The sequence below is a fragment of the Microchirus variegatus genome (genome assembly GCF_963457635.1).
Source record: "Microchirus variegatus genome assembly, chromosome: 6".
NCBI lineage: Eukaryota > Metazoa > Chordata > Actinopteri > Pleuronectiformes > Soleidae > Microchirus > Microchirus variegatus.
In genome coordinates, this window is record NC_139807.1 from 32,626,983 (window position 1) to 32,652,495 (window position 25,513).

At 40.3% G+C, this 25,513-nt stretch overlaps 1 protein-coding gene across 1 annotated transcript in view; it reads left to right on the forward strand.

Moving 5' to 3' along the window:
- Nucleotides 1–4,667: 4,667 nt before the first annotated feature.
- cpne7 (copine VII) overlaps nt 4,668–25,513 on the forward strand; it is a gene marked incomplete at both ends in the record, with an annotated part of 39,275 nt that continues 18,429 nt past the window's right edge. The window contains 8 exons of the mRNA XM_083890915.1: nt 4,668–4,841; nt 11,775–11,957; nt 12,074–12,148; nt 16,056–16,130; nt 23,154–23,237; nt 23,339–23,428; nt 24,765–24,863; nt 25,022–25,108. Of these exons, the coding sequence (XP_083747041.1) occupies nt 4,668–4,841; nt 11,775–11,957; nt 12,074–12,148; nt 16,056–16,130; nt 23,154–23,237; nt 23,339–23,428; nt 24,765–24,863; nt 25,022–25,108 (867 nt within the window). The remainder of the gene's footprint in view (nt 4,842–11,774; nt 11,958–12,073; nt 12,149–16,055; nt 16,131–23,153; nt 23,238–23,338; nt 23,429–24,764; nt 24,864–25,021; nt 25,109–25,513) is intronic.

The following is a 25,513-nucleotide window of genomic DNA, read 5'->3' on the forward strand; positions in this document are numbered from 1 at the left end:
AGCATCCTCTCACATTAGAGCAAAATCAAATTCTGCACAGTTAGACGTTTCTTTGACGTCTGAAGGACTTTTAAAAACCAAACGACGACTGAAGCCAATGCTTTTTTCAGTGAGAACAGAAGTGCACTGCTCTAATATAACGCTGCTCGTGTTGTGTTTACACTTTATTTTTATTTTTTTTTTCAACTGCAGCTGGTTTGTCTTTCACGGCCTTTGACACTTTGGCTTTTTTACAGAAACTGGAGAGCTGCTGTTTTGTCAGCGCGATCTATAAATGTTATGCAATGTCTGGAAATACGTTTATGAAAATAATACGTTAGTGGGCGGACGGCAGGGGAAAAAAAAAGGAAAAAAGAGAAGAAGGTGCGAGCTCGAACGCCGCGTAGAAACAATATGTTACATAAGACGCTGTTGTCGAATGATTGAAAACCGGACGTTGTGACTCATGGATGTTGAATGTGACACCATTACTGGTCAGTGTGTGTGTGTGTGTGTGTCACAGGTCCTCACAGGTCCTTAAAGTTCCTCTGCTGCTCCCACACAGAGCTGTGACTGACTGATGTGCTGCTGCTGCTGCTGCTCAAAGCTCCGCCCCCTTTTGATTTCCTGTTGTTTGGCGGTGAAATGTTTTGCATCCTTTCATGTTTTTTTTTTTCCTACTGAGGTGAAACAAGGCCACTGCCAACATCCTATTGTTTTGCATCGTATTCATTTTTCTTTCCCCCTCACTGAGAGTCTGTGCATCCCATCATCACAGCATCTGCTCTCACCTTCCATGGTCATGCACAGTACTGTATATACATACATATATATATATATATATATATAAATATCTAAATCTATATAGATATATGTATATCTATATAGATAATGATATTTATCTATATCTATATACAGTACTGTGCAGAGGTGTAATTTCCTGAATTTCAAAAATTCATTAAAATTATTCCTTAAGAGATTTCCAAAAAATTTCAACGGATCCTTGTTCAGGGCGACGCCGACTATTATGATGGTAAATTTCAAGTCATTCTGAGATACTTTTTTTTTTGAGAAAAAAGTCAGTGCATCAGGGCAAAAGGATCATTTCCTGAATTTCAAAAATTCATGAAAATTATTCCTTAAGAGATTTGCAAATATTTTCAACAGATCCTTGTTCAGGGCGATGCCGACTATTATGATGGTAAATTTCAAGTCATTCCGAGATACTTTTTGTTTTTGAGAAAAAAGTCAGTTCACTGTCAAAGTGCATCTTTGCAGCTTTAAGTCGCATCACTTCATTCCAAATTCCAAAGAGCTGGTGTTGACTGAAACTTTTTGCTGTATGTATCTCTATCATTATCTATCTATATAGATATAGTCCATAGTCCATCCTCAGATGATCTCCTATAGAGACAAAGGAGTGGAGCAGCTCAGCTCTTGTGTTTATAGGAAGTCGTGCAGCTAATATTGAAGCAGCAGCAGCAGAGTTTAGCTGCAGTGCTGCCCACTGCTGGACTCAGCTCCCAATGGCAATTAAGTCTGGCCCTAAAACTGTAACCTGTCCCAAAAACAGATTAAAAGCTGCTCTCGTTCTCCGCTGCCTTTACTTTTTCACCGTGACCCTGTCGCATCATTATTAGATTATAATTGAGTGTTAAAATGTAAGCTTTTATCCCGGCGCTTTTCCCCTAAATTATATGTTCTTTAATCTGCGTAAAGGCCTCAGAAAGTGTAGGCGCAGAGAAACATGCGTTCGTCTCACTAATGCGTTTGTTAATTATTGAAACACTGTTATTGATCCTCGTGTGTTTGTTCAAGTCTGTACTTTAATATCATCAGTGAATGATGTCATTTTAATATTCTATAGATTCACGACATCATGCACCGAAACAATAGGACGGGCTGCATTTATGCACATATGGAATAATGGAAAAACTGTCTTTTAACCTAAAAGTCTGACTCTACATTAGACATCTTTGTGTTTAATCTCAAGAGATTCAAGCAGAGAATAAAAAAAGTAGTATTCTGTTGTGATTTAAAGGTCCAGTGTGTAAGAATGAGTGACATCAGAGAACAATGGAGGCTTCACGTAACAATCAATCTTTTCACAACAAAGAGAGGTCAAAGATTTTAACCTTTGAGGACCAGGATTATATTGTTTTGTAAGAACTGGGATCCCAGGTTCTTTAAACTAAATATTATTAAATATAAGTAAATAACAGCTTTGTATTATATGCCACAAAACTCTATTTTTGTACATTTAAAAGTAGCTTTTAAAGTGCACGTACGTCAGTTTTAAACAATTAGACGCTGACGTAAACGTGAGAACATGAGAATCGTAACATCATTACGACCAATTGTGTGATATATATTTATTTATGACTTCCTGATGATATGGTAAACAAACAATGTTCATTGTAAATATTCATTAAATATTCATACATTGATACTTTTTAAAGAATTCTAAAGATTTACGTATTGTATACCTGTAAAATGGCTGTCCCTACATTTCGTCTATTGCAACAGGCTTTAAGAGGGAATAAAATCAAATTATCTAACAAATATTTTAACTTATGAAAAGCCTTATTTGTTAGTTAACATATGACCCTTAAAAAATAAAATTTTATAGCTTTTATGTCCCTATGTGTTACGTCAAATGCGTTACTTTGGATAAAAACATCCCCAGGGACAAAGCACTATCCCAGAAGTGATTATTTTCAGGATCTTCTGCCTGGTGAGAAGTAAGTGGTATATACATATACACACACATATATATATATACATGTATATATACATATCTATCTATATATATATATATAATATGTAATATCTCTCTCCCTTGTTGCTCGAAAAGCCCCACCATCACCATCTTTACATCATCATCATCATCAGCAGCAGCAGCGTTTGGACTCTCCTCCTTCACTCCCTCCTCCTCAGCTCCTCCTCAGCCGCTCATCGATGACTTCAGGCGGATCAAACAAGAGGGAAAAAGCGGGCATCAGTGTTGCGATGGGAGCTGAATAAAACACACGCGTGTGTGTGTGTGTGTGTGTGAAGAAGCCCAGGTAAGAAGAAGAAGTCAGTTTCTCTGTTTGTTTGCTTGACTCAGATCAGTTCATCACTGAAGTCAAAGTGCGTCTGTGAAGATCAGTGAAGCAGAAACGGACTCGTCAAAGTAAGAGGAAAAAACACCGAGGTTTCACTGTTTCTGTGGATTAAGAGTTAAAGAAATGTGTCGATTTACGAACTAAACCCTCGCGAGTGTTTTCTTTCTTATGCACGAAGTTCTGTCCGCGAACGTGTTGCTTTATTACCCGACAATTATCCGCGTTTTAACGGCAGTGATTCGCGTTCGGTCGCCGACGACACGGAGCGTTTAGAGTCTGCGTTTCTTCTCTTAACTTTGACGTCAATGTTTTATTATCATGTTTTTATTATAAGGACGATTGTTGTCTCGTGAGCAGCGGAAACATCTGCTTCCGCAGCTGGAAACAAATCACGGGCGCTGTCCGCGGTGCTGGAGGCGCTGTCCGTGGTGCTGAAAGACAAACGCGCTCTTGTCTCGTAACAATGTGACAGTGAAGGATGTTGGCAGAGAAATTTGAACCCACTCCTCCTCCTCCTCCTCTTCCTCTCTCCTCCTCCTCCTCTTCTTCCTTTTAAAAAGTAAAGAGGGTCAAAAACCTCGTGGCTCAAGGACACTAGAGCAGCGCGGATTCTTTTTTTTACTATTGTGATTATTATGATCTTCCCTTGAACATAAAGACACTCATTGATATTTATGTTCATATTTATTTCAGACAAACTGCAGTTACAATTCCAAACATAAAGAAATATATATAAAGACAAAATAGCAGGATGAAGTTTACACTAATTCCTGCCCCTCATTCATAGTCAAATTAAATGTCAGTCCTTATGTCCCTGTGTATAATATTTATCTTTAATTAAAAAACATTTTTTCTTTAGTATCTCATAAAATGTGCCAATGCACAGAAAATGGTGACTTTATGTCCCTTATGTTCTAATTGGTCCTTTAATTTGTGCCATTATGAACATCCAAAATCAATATAAGACCTCATGAATTGATTCCTGACGAGAGCTGCAACTAACGATTAGTTTCGTAATCGATTCATCTGTCGATTATTTTCCCGATGAGTCGATGCATGGTTTGGTCCATGAGATGTTAAAAAACGTTGATCAGTGGTGGTCAAAGGTGGAAATGACGATGTTAGTTTTAATGATTTCTTTGTTTGTGTGGAGCAAAGAAACCAAGAAAACATTCACACTTAAGAAGCTGAAACGATCAGAAATCTTGTTCAAACCGATTATCGATGATCAAAATAGTTGGCGGTTAATTCGGTCGTCGATTAATAATCCTTTCAGCTCTATTCCTGACCTCTAAAAGCATTAGTCCAGCACTTCCACGTCCTGTCTCTCTGCTGCTCACAGAGGTGAGATGATGCTGCTCACATGGGGATGGATCTGACGACCGCTAACAACAGCATGGATTTGCTTTGCTTTGCTCCCCAGGGACTCGGCAGGATTCTCTGTCCTTCCCTCCCCACATCCACGCCGAGTGAAAAGAGGCCGTCTTCACTGAGATCCTCCTTCTGACCACCACCACCCTAACCACTATCCTCACGGACTTCACAGCTACAGCAGAAGCCTCTACATCGCTCTGAACCAGGATGAATGACGTCCAGGAGGCCACGTCGCCTTCCACCAGCCTCAGCGGTCCGGCGACCTGCGTCTCCAAAGTGGAGCTGCGAGTGTCCTGCAAAGCTCTGCTGGACCGTGACACTCTGAATAAATCGGATCCCTGTGTGATGCTCATGGTGCAGACCAATGGACAGTGGACAGAGGTGAGGATGCTTTTGTTTTTTACTCCGTTTTCGTTGGTCAAACGCCTTTTTATTCACGCTGCGATTTCCATATCGTTAAGCACATTATTAAACGTTCGGATAACTCTGGAGAGAACCGTTGCACAGAAAGTCTCAGGTAGACGATGACGTTTTCTAAATCAAAATCCTGTCGTGACGTTTAGTTCATAACCAGAGAGATTATTCTGTCCGAGCTCTCAAGGTTCTTTTCTTTTCAGTCTCATTCTGGACTAAAACAAATATCATCTGCAGAGGAGTATGATTCAGTACGAGAGAGAGAGAGAGAGTGCTTTGTCTTCCCTGAAGGACTCACACTGTACAGATGTATGTGTGTGAGTGTGTGTGTGTGTGATGTTTGACATCACTGAGGATATGGTTGAAAATGTTGATTTCCTTGCATTGGTCCCACACTGGTTTAGGAGCGTAGGCAGCAGGATGCTCATTTCCCCCGTTTATGAAGTAATTAGCTCATTAGGGAAAAACCACACACACACACACACACACACACACACACACACACACACACACACACACACACACACACACACACACACATACTTTGCCGTCGAGAAGAAGAAGAAGAGGACGTGTTAAACTGTGACGTCTCATTCTATAGATTTTTCTCTCCTCCCCGAGCAATTAACCGAAAAACCCGTCTGTTTCGTAGAAACTGGAGATAATAAGGAAGTGTAGCTCGGATTCAGACCACACGGGAACCACGCTGAAGACACACACACACACACACACACAAACACACACACATTCTTGTACTTGCTGCATACTGAGGACCAGCATTTCCACTTTATAAATCAACACAATTACAAATATCTACTTCATGAATGAAATGACATCTACAAAGAACTACTGGGTGCAGTACCATAGAATGTCTGCAGGTGGAGCCCCAGAGCAAAAAGGGCTGGAAAACTTTTTTTAATTTTTGGTCCAAAATTTTGCAAAAACGTCATACTATATACTATGTTTATCAAAATTTGGAAAAAAAATTGACACAAAATTTTGGGTCCAAAATTTTACAGAAAGTCATACTATACTATGTCGTCCAAATTTTTTTTTTTTTGACAAATTGAGTATAGCATGTTATAGCAACCTAAAGAAGTGATTTCAATGAAAACAAAGTGAGGACCGGCCAAAATGTCCTCACTCTGTAAAAATGACCTCACTTTGTTGGTTAAAAACCCCTCACTGGTCCTCAGTATGCCGCAAGTACAAGAACACACACACACACACACACACACACACACAAACACACCCCCCCCCACACACAGTGATAGATTGGTTGTACTTTGATATTGGCAGCTGTTGTGCGACGACTGACCTGGGTCTTAACGCAGCGTGAACACGGAGGTTATTTTTAGTTTTACTAACTGAAGCACATTCAGATTCACATGCGGTGAAATCACGCCGGCGTGTCGATGACGGGCGAAAACACAAGTTGTTTCCAATCCTCTGCTGTCAAACCCCTCAGCGCTGCTGCTGATGCTGCTGCTGCTGTTGGGGAGGCAGCGGCACGATCGCTCGGGCAAAATTGTTTACTTACGTCAACAACAACTGAGTAAGAAGCTGAGCCCACTCACATCGACAGAGCATCACTCTTTCCCTCTTTCTTTCCCTCAGCTCGTGGCTCGCTGACTCGTAGGCACTCTCATTGCTTTCAATCCGTCCTATTTTGCAGAATCAGGGCCAGAGAAGATGAAGTGTGTGAACAAAGATGAACACGTCAACACGGCTAATCTTTGGTTCTGAAATGCTTAATGTTTAATTCTGACTCAGCTGATTTCTGTCTCGACTGTGAGAAGAGTAAGAACTGAGAGGCAAACAGGAACTTCCTCATGAGAGGGTTAAGGGTCAATTCCAATTCCTATCTTAACCCTTAATCTTAATTGATCCTCAAAACCAAATGTTGAGGGTTATTTTGTCACTTAGAAATGGGACACCCCTTAAATGCAGATACGTCTTCAGACTGTAGGGGGCAGAATAACGCAAAAGCTGCGTCCAGTCTGTCAACTCCAAAAAAGATGAAGAAGACATTTACGTCAGGATTATTTATTCTGATCCGTTTGTCAGTCAAGTTATTAGGTTGTCAGTTAGTTATAAGATGATACTCATACAAATATTCAGCTGACAGTTACCACACACCACGACTTATTGAAAAGTAAACCACACCGGCCGACTATTGACAAAAGATGGTCAAATAAAAATAAATGTTACGCAACAATGACGTCAGTAATCCATAATATGGGCCTAAACTAAGATCATTTTTATATCTCTATTAACAAAGAAAATACTTCATTTGTATCGCACTCGCTTCGCTGCTTTCGGCGCCATCTTTGTTATGTGAAAACACGCAATGCATTCTGGGTAGCCCTTGCTCCCAAGGGTGGTCTCAGAAAATCTCAATATTGAGGGCGATACAGCCCTTAAACTTGGCCTCAACTTAATTTTTCTGAGAATCGGGACAGCACTTGGACTAGCTTCACCTAAAATCTGGCAGACAACAGAAGCCTGTTGTCTGCCAGTCCTGAACAATGCATAAGGTCAACGAAGTACAGATGTTTCCTGTTTGGACCAAATAACACCAATGTCAAAACTTCATATATATGTGTACGTTTGTGAGAGGATCCATTCTGAGACACTGGTGAGAAGGTAAAGATTTGGCATTTGACACAACTTCTTTCACGGTAAAGGTAACCTCATAAAAGTAGGAGACTGGGGCGATCGCCAAATGTGGGGATTAAGATAAGGAAGTCAGAGAATCCTTAAAGCTCCCATAGAGTGGTCCTGTTGCACATATATGTTAGTTATGGAGGTCTACTTACATACATTCACTTGTGTTTATGCTCAAAAACCTCCTAGTTGCTGTAAACGAGCCGATAGAAATCTCTCCTCACTGAAGCTCTCGTCAGCCGCGCTGTTTCAGACTGAAATCTCACCCCGAGAAGACAGAACTGTCTTGTGATTGGCCAGTACCAGGAAGTGACATAATCAGCACACCTGCTCTCAGAAGCACAGCTCCCCCCTCTGGAACGGTGGATGCACTGCTCCTCATTATCAAAACATTGTTTTAACAGTGTTTAAAAATAGCTTCTTCACGACTCCCCGCCGCAGTCCCTTTGACGACCTTTGACCCAGAGTCAGACCCAGAGTCAGAAGACACTGTCGCTCGTGAAACACCTCCACAACGGACGTTATTCTTCTTCTTCTGCGGTTCAATGTACGCAACCGGATGTGCCCGGACTAGTGCCCGGAGCAGGAGGATCTGCTGTTCAGGAGAACCGCTGTTTACGTAACCGGACCGGGTTTTTTCAGAGATCTCACTGAGCCCGAGATTACAATAAAACACAACGTTCTCAGCAGTGGCTGAACTGTTTGTTTAGAACCTTCGGGGCTTCGTAAACAAGGTAATGACGCAGATACACACTAAAAAAACAGCGTTAATTGGAACTTCCGGTCTAGGTCCGCTTTAAAAACTAGGTTTCTTCTTCAAATAAAATTCCCTTTGTTCGACTCTTTGTTCGAGAAGAAGAAAGCCCGACTATAACGACAAAGACTTGACATTTCCTCACGTCAGTACATTCCCTCTCTCTCTTGTCTTTGTGTTAACTGGACTCTCTCCGTGCTCCCGTGATAATGAGATCATTTAGAAACACCGTCTTTTCCTGCTGATATTTGACCTGTAATGACTGAGCCACGCAGATAATGGTCCAGCGACCGACCTGGCAGCTCTGATTAGACCAGAGCGTCGTTATCAGCAGTCGGCGATCTGTGTGTGTGTGTGTGTGTGTGTGTGTGTGTGTGTGTGTGTGTGTGTGTGTGTGTGTGCAGTTCTGGCCTCAGACCAGTGACAAACAGGTGTCACAGACTCTGCCGCAGCCTTTCATCTGCAGCTCTGATTAGCTTCCATCAACAAACAGACTTATCAGACTCATCCTGAATCTGTCCATCCAGATGGCACAAAGAGAGGAGGAGGAGGAGGAGGAGGAGAAGACAAGGAAAGATAATGAGGAGATAGTATATATACGACAGGAGAGGATGAGGATGCGGGAGCCACGTCTTATACCTCGTCTTTCTGGATCTTTGCCAAGGAAAAACATGGAAAACTAGAGCAATCAACAGGGTTAACGTCAGCCGCAGTGAGCTTATTTATGTAGAACCACAACAAAGAAGGATTCCTCTCTGTCCACTAGCGTTTATATCAAAAAACCGAACCAGATATTTAGCATTCTAATAGAAAATGTATATCTTTTGGTTGTGAGAGTCCAGAGACGCCCGTAAAGGTGCACAAAAACCGCAAAAGTGTCGTTGCGTTCCCACTTTTTATTTCGTGTTTAGTCGAGCGTCTTTGGGTGTAAATCTGCGCGCACACGCTGACGCTAAAGTGCGTGAAATTTGATGTAGTATGCATGCCAGGTGGCTAGGTGGCGCTGTGAAGCACTGCCGTACAACAACACCAGGAGCGCAGGAGCATTGAAACTTCCTTCTACTTCTATCAAACAAACGCTGGATCAGCCAGAAACAGACCTGACCTTTGTCATGGTTCTGTCATGGTTCTGTCATGGTTCTATCACTGTTTCATGTCTTCACCATTTATTTCTCAGTGTATTTAACAGATTCTGATTCTATCATTAATGGATGACTCCTTTATTTGATGATTAGATCAATAGATTGTCTTGTGTTATCTTGTCTTGTGTTGCCTTGTCTTGTTTTGTGTTGTCTTGAGTCGTCTTGTCTTGTGTTGTCTTGCGTTGTTTTGCATTGTTTTGCGTTGTGTTGTCTTGTGTTGTATTGTGTTGTCTTGTGTTGCCGTGTGTTGCGTTGTGTTGTCTTGCGTTGTGTTGTTTTGTCTTGTGTCTTGCGTTGTCTTGCGTTGTTGTGTCTTGTGTTGTCTTGTGTTGCGTTGTGTTGTCTTGCATTGTTGTCTTGTGTTGTCTTGTCTTGTGTTGTTGTGTCTTGTGTCGTCTTGCGTTGTGTTGTCTTGTGTTGTACTGTGTTGTCTTGTGTTGCCGTGTGTTGCATTGTGTTGTCTTGCGTTGTCGTTTTGTCTTGTATCTTGCGTTGTCTTGCGTTGTTGTGTCTTGTGTTGTATTGTGTTGTCTTGTCTTGTGTTGCGTTGTTGTCTTGCATTGTTGTCTTGTCTTGCGTTGTTGTGTCTTGTGTTGTCTTGTGTTGTCTTGTGTTGCCGTGTGTTGCGTTGTGTTGTCTTGTGTTGTGTCGTTTTGTCTTGTGTCTTGTGTCTTGCGTTGTTGTGTCTTGTGTTGTATTGTGTTGTCTTGTGTTGCGTTGTGTTGTCTTGCATTGTTGTCTTGTCTTGCGTTGTTGTGTCTTGTGTTGTCTTGTGTTGCGTTGCCATGTTTTGCGTTGTGCTGTCTTGTGTCGTCTTGTGTTGTGTTGTCTTGCGTTGCCATGTCTTGCGTTGTGTTGTCTTGTCTTGTCTTGTGTTGTCTTGTCTTGTCTTGTGTTGTCTTGTGTTATGTTGTGCTGTGTTGTGTTGTCTTGCGTTATGTTGTCTTGTGTTGTCTTGTGTTGTCTTGCGTTATGTTGTCTTGTGTTGTGTTGTGTCTTGCGTTGTGTCTTGTGTTGTGTTGTCTTGTCTTGTGTCGTCTTGTCTTGTGTTGTCTTGTGTTGTCTCTTGCGTTATTTTGTCTTGTGTCTTGCGTCGTCTTGTGTTGTTGTGTCTTGCTTTGTTTTACGTTGTGTTGTCTTGTGTTATCTCGTGTTGTGTTGTGTTGTGTTGTCTTGTGTTGTGTTGTGTTGTAGCTGCTGCTGATGGACAGCTCTCTCAGGTCTCATCCACACGTCAAAATACCAAACAAGATTTCTTTGGAGGAAACATTTTTCACCGAATGATTGTCAGTGAATCTTCTTCTTCTTCCTTCATCATCATCATCATCATCACGTTTCCAGATGACATGTTTTTTTACCAAAGTCAGAAACACAGTCAGTCAGATCCGTTCTCCTCCGTGACATGAAACTGTAGCTTTGCTAGATTGAGGTTTTAATCCCAGATCTGCATTTAAACCGTTGACCGACTCGTGTATTCGTGAAACCGTCCTGACACTAAATCCTTCATCACGAGCAGATGGAGCTGAGAGAGAGATCAGCTTCTGCGTGTGTCACACAGTCAAAGTCCAGCATGGCTGTTTGTTTATGACGTGATTAGATGTCAGAGCCCTGAGATCTTCTCTTGTATCATTCTCCTGACATACAGAAATGCAATTTGCCCATCTGTGTATATTTATATATATATGTGTATATATATATGTACACTCTTAGAAATAAAAGAGCTAAGTAAACCATATACGGTTCTTCGTCTCGTCCTCATAGGACACGTGTCAAACTCAAGGCCGCGAGTGATTAATTGGCCTTAAAAATCAGTGTTAAAATAGGTCTGTGAAGCTTTAAGGTGTGCGTTGATCATAGACTACATTTCCCACAATGCATGGCGATTGTGTTACCCGCAAAGCGACGGAATAAGTTATAAATACAGAAAGTTATTGAGCAATATGTTACAGAGTAGTTACCTTTATTTTATATTATATTTGGTTACATTTATTCTCAGTGAAAAGGAGTTTGACACCCCTGTCATAGGAGAACCCTTTACCTGGAACCCTTTTGGAGGGTTCCACCAAGAACCCTTTTAAAACCCTTGAAAAAGCCCTTTCTTCAGGAAAGGCTTTTTCAGAAGCAAATGGTTCCAGGTAGAACCTCAGCCCTTTTAGAACCCTTACACACATATATATATATATGCTGGTGTTCCTCAAAATACTGTTTGTGATGTTTTTTTAGCTCCATTTCCTGTCATTTTGCCAAAAAAAGAAACTGCACATTTTGTGGAAAGATTGAGATATAAAAGCCCAATATGTAGATTGTATAAATACTTGTTTGTGTCTTGTCTTTCAGTTGGACCGAACAGAAGTGATCAAGAGCAACTTGCACCCGGTCTTTGCCAAGGTTTTCACGTTGGACTATTACTTTGAAGAGGTTCAGAAGCTTCGCTTCGAGGTCTACGACATCCACGGCACTCACAGCATCGGGACCCGAGACGACGACTTCCTGGGAGGAGTGGAGTGCACGCTCGGCCAGGTGGGCAGACGCTGCTGTCTTACAGATGCATTTAAACAAAAAACTATTCTGTTAAAGTCTGTTTTCTTTATTCCTTTAAAATCATTTCCTGATTGTGCTTATGCTGCTCTTTGCAGATCGTGGCCCAAAAGAAGATGGTGAAGCCTTTGTTGCTGAAATATGGGAAATATGCCGGAAAATCCACCATCACAGTAAGTTTCTTACTTTGTGTTTATGACCTTATTCATCTGTGGAACTCTGATTTACTGCTAATATGAGCTAATAGCTAATGTTCAGTGATTGCTGAGCAAAATAATCAACGGTGAATTGAAGATTTTTGGATTATTTCATTGCGTTTCATACTCGGATACTTTTTTTTAACTGTTTTTTGTGGTAAAACATCTGAAAGGTCGACATCAGGCCCTCGCTGAGCACTTAAGTGTCCCTTGTGGAAGTTCTCTCCACATGTTTAGACTCTGAATGGCTAATTTCTCGCCTCAAATGATCTTAAAACTGCGTTCCGTGACACAGAAAAGTGAGAAACGTTGTTGTTATTCCGCTGCAACAACAACAACAACAACGACAACAGTCTTTTGCTCTCGGACACCATTGCTCACTGTAGCCAGAAGCACAACAACCTTGCGTAGCGACCCCTACTGATCGGGCGGGAAATTGCAGCACGTAACTGCAGTGACGGAGACGTATGAAGGCTCATTGGGTCTCCGTGGTTACGCAGTCGGATAACGCATTACGCAGCTGTAGAAGTATAACGTGGCCTTAAAGAACGCCGCTCTCACATCCCTTTGTCCGTTGCGGGGGTCTGCCCCTCCAGGCCGGGCTTTCACACCCTTTTGTTTATTGCAGGTATCGGTGCAGAAATGTTGTATTTAGGTGCAAAGTTGAGTCTCGACATCCTAATTTGAATACACATAAGGATCTAGTATATCTAGTAAAGACATTGAATTTGCCGTTACACATAAGGCACATAAGGAAACGAGCACATTCACCAGAAATGATGCATGTGTCAGATGTGACAGAGTAGAGATGCCGGTTCATTAACCACCATTTCACTGCAAAATAAAAGTGCATATTATACGCGAGGCGAGTTGTGGTTTGAAAACTAACTGCTCTGCCTTGTTTGAGAATACACCAGAGAGTCACTTCTTCTAATTACGTTTTATTGCTGCTCGTCCTTATCTCGTTTATATAATCGTTTAGGTCATATAGTCATAATAATCCGTGTACACTGTTATCATTGGATCGTCTAATACATGCTCCTCTGTATTCGGTGTCAGTAAAAGTTGAAGCCTCCAGGTAGTAAAAGTCCACGTTTGTGTCACAATAGCAACCGTGCGTTTAATTTCCCTTCTCTGCAACGGTCAAACAAAAACAAACCCTGGCGTCCTGAACCCTGGCAGCGTCTTCAGCTGCTCCTCTGGATCCACGGCTACAGAAGCTGCAGTTTCCGCTTCACCTCCCTCCAAACACGTTCGACTTCTTTAACCAAACTGTGAGGCTGAACCCACAGAGCGGCGCGTTTCACTCCTCGCCAAGAATTCAAACACACTTTGGTTACACAAGGCGAGGATTACTCATAGCGACGCTTCCAAAGCCCCTTATTCCCTCGGTGACCTGCACAAGAGTTCCAATCACTGATTTCCGGCTCGCGGCGTTCTTGTACCGAGTACACTTCTGCAGGTGGTGCCCTTCTCACAGACTGTAAGGAACTAGCTTTTATGCGGTTCAGCGGTCAGAGCATCCCAGTTGCACATAGGCGACACTCTTGTTCTCCAGGAAACTCATCATCTGCCCAGCACCTCTCACCCTGAGAGACTCAGGGTTTCATTTCACTTCTCGCCAGCGAGTTTGACTTCATCCAAACCCAAATTTAACCGCATAAAAAACACACACATATTGAAGGTCTTCTGAATGACGCACATCAGAAGAGAGGATTCAGATCTCAAAATGAAACTCATATTTATCACTTTATCGTTTCAGGGCACAAACACACACCGTGGCATTAAAGACCTGCCTTGAAACAGCCTTGTACCACTTGTACTTAAAAATATTGACATACAAGAGTACACACAGAGCATCCAAAGAGGCGGAGCTGATCACCGCCGACAACGTCGCTGCCAAACTATAAATACATCATATCTAATACATACCTGACATGTTTAGACTCTAAATGGCAAATTTCTCGCCGCAAATTATCTTAAAACTGCTTTCCGTGACACAGAAAAGTGAGAAACGTTGTTGTTATTGTTACTCACTGTAGCCAGAAGCACAACAACCTTGCCTAGCGACCCCTACTGATCTGGCGGGAAATTGCAGTGCGTATCCGGCACCACGACGGAGAACTATGAAGGCTCGAGGGGTCTCCGTGGTTACGCAGTTGGATAATGCATTACGCAGTTGTAGAACTATAATGTGGCCTTAAGGAACACCGCTTTCACATCCCTTTGTCTGTTGCGGGGGTCTGCCCCTCCAGGCCGTGCTTTCATACCCATTTGTTTATTGCATCCGTGTACACTGTTATTATTGCATTGTCCAATACAGTAAACATGCTCCTCTGTATTCGGTGTCAGTAAAAGTTGAAGCCTCTTGGACTCCAGGTAGTAAAAGTCCACGTCCACGTAAAGGTAATATGTGCAGATAAGTGGATAAATGGATAAGCAGCAGGTGTATATGGTTTATAATATTGTCCAATTATTAATAGTCAAATCAAAATGTATTTATATAGCCCACAATTACAAGTTTGTCCCACAGGGTTGGTAACATCCACTGTCCTTAGACCCTCGACCAGGCTAAAGAAAAACTACCAGGAACAAAAACCCATTGCAACAGGGCAAAAGAAAGAGGTAGAAACCTTAGGGAGAAGCTCAGGTGAGGGATCCACTCCACAGATGTTACCCAAAAACATACAATACGTCTTTAAGAGTCTGGTTCTGTGAGAGATTTCTTCTTCTGTTAAAATGGAGGTTTTTCTTCTCTCCACTGAAGCCTAATGCTAGGTTTCTCTGCTGAAACTAAATTCAGTTCAGTTTTATAATTATGGGAGCAGAGCAGAGTACCTGGAGACAACCAATGCTTCATTTATACATTTAAATACATTAAAATTCTGGGATATAGTCAACCTTCAAACCTTATTGATTATATACAAAGCACATCATGATCTCCTGCCAAGATGTTCGAAATTCATGAGAGTAAATATGAACTGAAGGAACACAGGTATGTTTAAAAAGACACGGGGAAGAACCAAAAGTAAAGAAAACGATAAACAGTTATAAAGATACTTAGTAATTATGTTGGTTGCCTATATTAACATTAAAATAGCACCACTATAGGCCCCATATTACAATATTAGTATTATTATTGTAATATGATATAATGCAATACATGAAATACATTTATCTTTGTTTCCTTTTTATATATTTCCTTTCTTTTTTGTGTATTATCATCCACCGGATGCCATATTGATTGAATGAAATCCAGGAAACTGCAAAGTATATAGGCTATAATAAGCCCTTGGCTTCAGCCTACTCCTTTTTTTGGACATTTTTATTTACCATTATTTGTGAAATGAACATGTAAATGTCTCAATGTATATTAGTGCGAAATAAACCATTCATTCATTCATTCATTCAATTGAACTGAAAAGTTTTTAAAGAGAAACAGAGCGGTACCTTAAAATCCTGTATTCAGTTAAAGATCCTTTATCTGTGACCATGACTAACATATAAAACTTAGTCAAAACTGATTTTACAGTAAAGACATTTTTAACAGTGAGCAATAAACTAAATAAAAAGGTAAAAGAGCAAGACTTTCATAAGCATGTGGAGAATTTACAAGAGTCTGTGGTTCATCTGTGGGTCAGAGCAGAGCAGCTCAGAATCGTCTCTGTAAAAGGTGAAATGAACAAGACACATTAACGCCTTTTCACAATGCAGATATAAAATATGCTGCTATCTTCTTTACAATAAAGAGCCAGAGAAGACATGCAGATGCCCTCGGGGGGGAAAACGCCCAGATGGAGACAGATCGTCAAAGCGTGATGGACAAAGACGACTAAAGGCGATAAATGCAAAAATATTCAACGTAAATCTCATTCTCCCTCAGGTGAACGCTGAGGAAATCTCTGGCAACAACGGATACGTGGAGCTCTGCTTCTGCGCCAAGAAGCTCGACGATAAGGTGAGACATTGTTATTTAACGTGGACGTCAGCACGAGTCCTGCTTTTATTAGCTGTGGTTTAGGCGACTGCAGCAGTCGTGATATACTGTGTATATTATATATTATATACTATAGAACACCCACATTTATTCACTATTTTATGCTAAATCATGTGCCTCACGTAGATGTAAATACTGGTTATGCAGTACTTTTTCTGTCATATCTTGAATAAACCTGGCGTAATAGAGGTTTTTACAGCAGATATGTCTTTAAATTAAATAGTAGGACAAACACAGGATTTATTAGTAACATGAGTGAAGGTTCCACTCTAGTATGAACAGAGCTGTGTTATTGTTCAAGTGTAAGGGTACATAACACTAAGGGCCAATTCCAATTCCTATCTTAACTGGCCTCAAAACCAAGTGTTGAGGGTTATTTTTTCACTTAGAAATGGGACACCCCTTAAATGCAGATACGTCTTCAGACTGTAGGGGGCAGAATAACGCCAAAGCTGCGTCCAGTCTGTCAACTCCAAAAAAGAAGAAGAAGAACACATTTACGTCAGGATTATTTATTCTGATCCGTTTGTCAGTCAAGTTATTAGGTTGTCAGTTAGTTTGTCCGCACCGTCATCGCTTGTCCGCGCCGGCTATTGACAAAAGATTGTAAAATAAAAATAAATGTTATGCAACAATGACGTCAGTAATCCATAAAATGGGCCTAAACTAAGATCATTTTTATATCTCTATTAACAAAGAAAATACTTACATTTGTATCGCACTTGTTTCGCTGCTTTCGGCGCCATCTTTGTTATGTGAAAACACGCAATGCATTCTGGGTAGCTCTTGCTTCCAAGGGTGGTGTTGGAAAATCTCAATATTGAGGGCGATACAGCCCTTAAACTTGGCCTCAACTTAATTTTTATGAGAATCAGGACAGCACTTGGACTAGAGGGAGAACATTTTTGAGATTGAGGGTTAAGCAAGGAATTGGAATTCAGCCTAAATACTTCACACCTGTAGAGGAAAAAATACCAACAGAAAACTGCATACATATTTTCTGAGTGTTTTCCAGTAAAGTGAAACAGAAATAATGATCCTCTATTGTCGTTATAGCATCAGCTAAAACAACACATCTAATGGTGGCCTAAGACTTCTGCACAGTACTGTATATATATATATATATATATATATATAATGTGAACTGTGTGGCGTTACTCGTGGCATCCACACGGTTCCATTCTGAGTGTGCAGACCACTGACCTGAGCTCTGTCTGCAAAACTTTGCTGAGGGCGTTTTTCAATCAAAAAGACAGCAGGAGCTCACATCCTGTTACATGTCAGACAATCTGAAGGCACGTCATGTTCTCAGGATTGAGCCGTAGTAGCACGCAAATCTCTGGATCACACTCCAATCCCCGGCAGCACAGGGAGGAAAATTCACATTTCCTGCAGCATATATATATATATATATATACATTATTATTTTTGACGCTAAAGTTTGCAATTTACAGCCACTTTATCGCTGGAAACGGAACCTAAAGAGAAAATAAGTGCATCGTTCTTCTGTGTGTCATGCATTTCTGATGAATTGCCAGAGAAATCACACTCTATATAAATAGCAGCGCGTCACACAGAGACACAATAGTGTGTAATAATGAGCAGCTGAGATGACTAATAGAATATTCTATTCACATGTATTGTTACCATGTTACAGAGCACGTACTGCTATTATGACTAATGTATGTCTTTAATTCACTGCGGTGAATACGTTTCTACAATAGATCTACAAGAGTGTTTTGTGATTGTTTATTCTGAATATTTAGATTTTACGGAGACCCCGAAGTGACATGACATTTGACTTTCCAAAAAAATTTTGAATTTTTTTTTTGTCATCATTTTCCATCAGTTTCCAAAAAATTATGACAAAATTTTTTTTTTTTCAATTTTTTATTTTTTTTATTTTTTGGGAAACTTGAGATCTCGACTTTCCAAAAAAGTATGACAAAAAAATGTTTTTTTCAAAATTTCATTTTTTTTTGGTAACTCGAGATCTCCATTTTCCAAAAAATTGACAAACATTATTTTTTTAATTTTTTTTTGGAAACTTGAGATCTCGTGTTTCCAAAAAATGACATTTTTTTTTTCAATTTTTTTTTTTTTCAAAAAAATGATAAAATATATATTTTTTTTCAAGTCGAGATCTTGACTTTCCAAAAAATGATAAAAAAAAAAATTAAACATTTTTTTTTTTTTTCTAAATTATTTTTGGAAACTCGAGATTTTGGCTTTGAAACTGGAGATTAAAAAAAAGAAGAAAAAAAAAGAAAAAGTTTTTCTTAATTTTTTTCCTCATGTCACTTCGGGGGCTCCGTAAGATTTAGATGAAGGTGAAAAACAATTTTTCAGTTTTCTTGACTAACTGCTTTGGTGAGATTTAGATGAGCAGCAGCCGCTTCAGGACAGTGATTGTAGCAGTGAACGTAGCCTTGATGCGTGATTAAAAAGTTGTCGGTGAAGCATTTGCATCAGGGTTGTTAATTTAATTAACAAAAATGAAACGCATGACTGTAATTACCAATCACAATCTTTCATATTTTCACAGATGGTAGTAAATTATACTGTTGTTTTATAGCATCTTTAAAGCTGTAGTTTGTGTTTGTTGGTTAAACTTTTTTAATAAAACCCCGACCAAATTAAAGAGCCACGGAGGCCATTAAAGGGATTATTATGCTGCTGCTGCTCTATGAGTATGAGATGTTATTTTTAATGTTTTATTTTTCAGCTCATCGTTCTCTACAAAGATAATCTGTCATAAGTTTATTTGTGTAGCACCTGTCAACAACAAGGTCATTCAAAGTGCTTTTACATAAGACATTAAAAAAGCGTAGAAAAGAGACGTTTATAAAATAGCATTCAGATATACAAGGAAAATCAAAAAAACTAAAAACAACAAAACTAAAAAGATAAAAATGATAAATCAAGTGTATCAAAGGACTATAAATTACAGTACAGTATTAGAAATGAACAGAAAAGTCTGTCTTCATATATTTGGACGTCTTAGACAAATGTACAGTTAGCACAGAACGTTCTAGAGCCGTGAAATGACTAATGACTTTCATATTACCAGTAATTCCAAACATATCATTTTAAGTAACTTGCCTATAAAGTGGTTACCAGGCAGAGTCTCTTCTTCTTCTAACTTTGTCTCCATGCTTCATAAAGTCCCTCAGCGAGCTCGGTTCGGGCAGCGTTCCAAACTTAGCCTCCCGCTAACAGATGCTAAAACGCAGCGTCTACACTTGATCGACGTACCAGTCAGTTTGCTGATACACACACATTGATCGGTGCAGCTCCACATATGGTTGTAAACACAGTGATGTTTTATTTTAATCACTGAGACAAATGAACTTTTGTGAAGAACACGAACACGAGCATCACTTTGTCTCACCGTCGCTTTTTGCATTGTTAGCGCGGGATTAAGATTTGACACGCGCATCTCGTCTGCTCGGTGCACGCTGCCGATGCCACTGGCGAGCAGTTGCCATGACAACCGAGAGTTGGATGCTCTTTTTTTTTTCTTTCTTTCCTCTTTCCTCGCTCCGTTCCCTCGGGGGATTTATCTGGCTAATGTGGCGGGAAATGCAGCAGTAACTGTTTCATTGTGTTCACAGAAGCCTCTCACCCACCCAACCTGAACAAAGTGTCCATCACACACACACACACACACACGCGCACACACACGCACACACACACACACTGACTGACATCCAAGCCTTGTGAAAACTGGTTTGATGAGTATTTTTGATTTTTGGGGCCGAACATTTTCAACGGTTTAGTCAAAATTTGACGTTAAATCAGACTCTGAATAAGTTATTAGTGCTTAATTTAAGGTGCATTATGTAATAAATCATAAAATCCTCCTAATATGTCACAGAGACTCAGGAATAATGTTCATATAACAAACTGAACTCACCAACAACAACAGTACAGACAAAATATTTGCATTAAAAAATATATTTTGCAGACTGCAAATCATGTTTATGTTTTGGCGTCATGTGGCGCCACCTACCGCCGTCTACCAACCATTGCAGTCAGTAGAGTCTCAGCGTGCCGAGCAACCACGGGTTGCCAGTTACGTCAGAAAACCAAACCTAAAAGACCTCGGTGTTTTGAATTTGAATGTAGTAACCGTTTTTGGCCACATTCTTACATATGGCGCCTTTAAAACAGAAATTAAAGGTTAGAGACAAAGAAACAGAGAAATTAAATTTGCCATTGCAGAACGAGTTCCAGATGGACAGCGACTCCAAACCCTTAACAAATTTTCGAATCTATTGAGGTGTCGCTCCGAAACTCAGTAGCCAATCAGCAGGCAGCTTCGTAAGCCCCGCCCACAAACAAAAACATGATTTTAGCTTGATTTAAAGCATGTTAAAGAGGGGAATAATAAAAATGTCCCCTGTTCAATGTGAGTCCCCGCTTTGTGAGTGTGTAACGACGCCAAAGTCCCCTGTTCTACTGTTCTACACACACAAACACACACACACGCATACACACACACACACACACACTGACTGACAGCCAGGCCTTGTGAATACTAGTTTGATGAGTATTTTGGGGCTGAAAGTTTTTCTACTCAAATGTGTCATGTATTGTCATGTTTTGATATATTTCGATGACGAGTACTTTTTATTGAAAAGAAAATACTTCATTTGCATCGCACTCGTTTCGCTTCTTTCGGCGCCATCTTTGTTATGTGAAAACACACAATGCATTCTGGGTAGCCCTTGCTCCCAAGGGTGGTCTCGGAAAATCTCAATATTGAGGGCGATACAGCCCTTAAACTTGACCCTCAACTTAATTTTTCTGAGAATCGGGACAGAACTTGGACTAGAGGGAGAACATTTTTGAGATTGAGGGTTAAGAAAGGAATTGGAATTCACCCTAAATCCATCAGAGCCGTGACAGACAGATTGACCTCTGAATTGTTGTTGTTGTTGTTGTGCTCGTGTTCTTCAGACTCAGGAGAGTTTTTCTTACGGCCAGTGCAGATAACTCTCAAGGATACACGAGCTAATGCTAATGTTTTCACTTCACTTACTATGACGACGTCGAAACACACACAGCTATCGTTGATTTAGAAATAACCGTCCAGTGCCAGAGGATTTGTCCGGGATGTATTTTGCACTTAGGAAGTAAATGAAGTGTTTGAATATTGGTTGAAGAAGCTGATGTTGATGCTGTGAAAGAGCTTCAACTGTGGCTTTTTTCGCTCAGTTTTCCCTCAAACTCTCCTCAGACCAGAGATCTTTTTCCCCCTCGATGTAATTTCACAACGTTGCTTATTTGTCCGCGATGCTGCCTTGTTAATGTTATGTTTGCTTCCCTCCTGACCTTTAATCATGCACACAAGTATCTGTGCAATTACGTGATGAGGCATCAGCGCCAGCAGCCATTCCAGTTTTCCTCTCATACAAATCACCCCCAACAACTGAGATTTATAATATAAATAACCCGTTAATGTGATGGTGTTATAGCTGCATTCATCACAGCTCCATGGGCAAAAAAAAAAAAATAGTCAAATAGTATAATAGGCTCATTAGTGAATATATTAGAGGCCGAATCCCAAATGTCAAACGGAACCTCATTTGTTCTCATTTGCTGTAAGTCAGGTTTTTATTTCAGGGATATTTTGCAAAAATTAGTTTTTTGCTTCACAGTTTTACTTAAACTTATAATTCTGACTTTTTTTTTTTTACAAGGAAATATGACCTACAACACGTTTTAAGAAGCAAAAACAAAACAAAAATCAATTTAATCATTCAAAAATATTGTATTTATGTTTGTTTGTGGGCGGGGCTTATGAAGCTGCTTGCTCATTGGCCCCTGAGTTTTGGAGCCACACCTCAATAGATCGGAAGTCGTTACGGGTTTTGAGTCGCCGTCGTCCGCCTGGAACTCGTTCCCCAAGTTTTCCCTGTCGACATCCGACAAAATAATTGTAAACAACTTACGTTTGTCAGATCTTAAACGTTAGATACTTGGATGTCGACAGAGAATGTTTCTTTACAAAGAAAAGTTCAATCTTCACACGAGTGTTCGTAGCTGTAGAAAGACGCAGAGCATCGTGAGCCCTCAATATTTATACCTACGGAAACACACCTTTCAGATCTCTTTATCTGGGAAGGGGTCTGCCTCCCCAGGCCGTGCTTTCACAACCCTCCGAGGTATCCTGCAGGTGTTGTAGTTAGGTGCGAGTTGAGTCTAGACATCCTGTAGTGATTTGAATACACAAAAGGACCTGATACTGTATCTTATGTTAGGAAAGGGGGCAGCTATAGCTCTGAGACAAAGAAATTAAATTTGCCATTACAGAACGGGTTCCAGATGGACAGCGACTCCAAACCCCTAACGACTTTTATCTATTGAGGTGTCGCTCCAAAACTCAGTAGCCAATCAGCAGGCAGATTCCTAAGCCCCGCCCACAAAAAAACAGCACAAATAACAAAGACGGGAGCGCAAATAGCAAATCACAGAGCGCAAAGAAAAAGTGCATTTTCAAACGATACAATACAAACATTAAACACAAACAAACATTTTTGAATGATGAAATAATATTTTTTTGTTTCTTAAAAAGTGTTGTTATATATATATATATATACATATATATATTGACACAAATCTAATTCCATAGGCTAGAGCAGGGGTTCTCAAAGTTTTGATACCCGACGGCCAATTTAGGAACCCAACATTGGACTGAGGGCCGCCAAAGGAAAAAAAAAAGGAAAAAAAAACAGAAATAAATCCCATTTGTAATAATTTTAATGACCAGATTGCAGTTCTACAGTTTACACTTATTGGTCTGTATCCAGTAATGTCCAATAAACATTAAAGAAGCTTAGTAGCTCCTGGATTAAAACCATAATCAAGTGTAATTCATTGTGGGCCGCCAGAAATGTTTCTGCGGGCCGCCATTGGCTCGTGGGCCGCACTTTGAGAACCAATGTGCAAGAGTAAACAGTTGTGTCTGTGTCTCTGCAGGACATCTTCAGTAAATCAGACCCCTTTTTGGAAATCTACCGAGTCAACGACGACGAGACCGAGCAGCTCGTGCACAGAACTGAGGTAAAACTCGCCGTGTTCCCTCTTCAACAGCTGCTCATCAAACACCGCTTTTCACCGCTGTTTTTCCCCCTTCACGTGTCACGTGTTCTCACTCTTAACAGGTGATTAAAAACAACCTGAACCCCGTGTGGGAGGCCTTCAAAGTGTCGCTCATATCCCTCTGCAGCTGCGATGAAGAGCGAAAGCTCAAGGTGAGGAAGCTGCTGCCACAACGCTGACAACAACCAGAGAGCAGAGATAAGATCAGGAAACACCACTCATGTTTACATGGACGCCAATAATTGGAATTAAAGCCTGTTTGGAATAAAAATGTAAATGTGCCAATTTGAATACTTTGGCCACATTGGTCGGTTTGTGCCGATCGTCGTTCAGATTAACGTTAATGTTAACGTCCTGGTTCTGCTGCTATGTAAATGTGATGTTTATATTTCTGCTGCTGGAAATGGATAAAAATGGCAGGAGCAGAAAAATGGTTTCTTCTTAGAGACATTGAATTAAAATGACCCCACATTGTAGGACAGTACATTAAATGTGTTTGGGCTGATGCCCCGTCCTACTGTTGACTGCTGAGACGTTCAAAAGTTTGGGGTCACCTATACAATTTTTCCATTTTCAAAAAAAAAAAAAACAATTAGTAAAAAAGTAAAAATATATATATAATATTGGAAAAAAAAAATGAAAAAATAACCCAACTTTTTTTGAAAAACAAAAATTCAGGAAACTTTTTGAAGAAAAAACATTTTCAGGAAACTTTTTGAAGAAAAAAGAATTTCAGGAAACTTTTCCTGAAAAAAATGTCAGGAAACTTTCTGGAAAAAGACAACAACAAAAAAAACAAATTTGATCAAATTTACTCACCGATACAATTTGTTTGTGTTTTCCATTAAAAGTCACACTTTTATTCATCAAAAGAGTTGCGAAATGAATAGAAAATATAGTCAAGACATTGACAAGATTAGAAATAATGATTTTTATTCCAAATAAAACTGTTTTCAGTTGTGCTAACATCATTGCACAAAGGTTTTCTAATCATCCAATAGCTTCTAACACCATTAGCAAACACAATGTACCATTAGAACACTGGAAATGTGCCTCTATACACCTATGTACATATTCCATTAAAAACCAGACGTTTTTACCACATTAACAATGTATAGAGTGTATTTATGATTCAATTAATAGATTCATTGAAAAAAAGTGCCTTTCCTTCAAAAATAAGGACAAACTTGACCCCAAAGTGAGCCCAAACTTTTGTACGACAGTGTAGAACAAGAGAAATAAAAGTATTATTTGAAGAGCACATACATATATATGTATGTAACACAATGTTCAAAACATAGTGTTGTTGGAGTCAAAATGGGTTTTCTCTGATTAAACCCTGGATCCATGGTCACAATTGGATTTGTTATTCTTACACTGATGTAAACAGGGAACTCGTAATTTTGTGCAATGTAATGTAACCCTGGCTTTTATTGTGTGTGTGTGTGTGTGTGTGTGTGTGTGTGTGTGTGTGTGTGTGTGCAACAGTGCCTGGTGTGGGATTATGACTCGAGGGGGAAGCACGACTTCATCGGCGAGTTCTACACCACTTTCAGGGAAATGCAGAAAATTTCCAGTGGAAATAAGGTCAGTGAGCAGCGAGCGAGCGCTGACACAGTCCAGCATCTTTCTCATTTGTTTCCAATAAGACTCTCATTTTCCTCGGCCGGAATCCATCACCGACGAAACATGAGGTTTTCAGCTTTGTGTGCGTGTGCTTTGTCTTCCACTTCCTTTGTTTTCAGGTGACGTGGGACTGCGTCAATCCCAAGTACAAGCAGAAGAAGAGGAACTACAAAAACTCAGGGGTCGTCATCCTCAGCGACCTGAAGGTAGGGATCTGCTGCAGAGACGAGTCGCGTTCTGTAAATCACAGTCGAGTAAACCATTTACGACACGCTTTTCATTGCTTTCCAAGTCTAAACGGGAACATTTAAAGCTCCAGTGAGGAACTCGTGTCTCTCCCCTGAGGGATTCTGAGTAATTACCAATTAATTACACAGTCGCTGGAAGCATTTACTCTGTCAAAGAGCTGAGTCTCTGGGTTTGGATGGAGAATCTTTAACTGAAACTTTATCACGGTCACGTCTTTGCCGTTTTAGGCCGTAATTTAACTGTTTGCAGCCGTCGCTCTTTACTACACTCTTAGAAATAAAAGTGCTAAGTAGAACCATATACTGTTCTTTGGCTTGTCCTCATAGGAGAACCCTTTTTGGCTCCAGGTAGAAACTTTTATG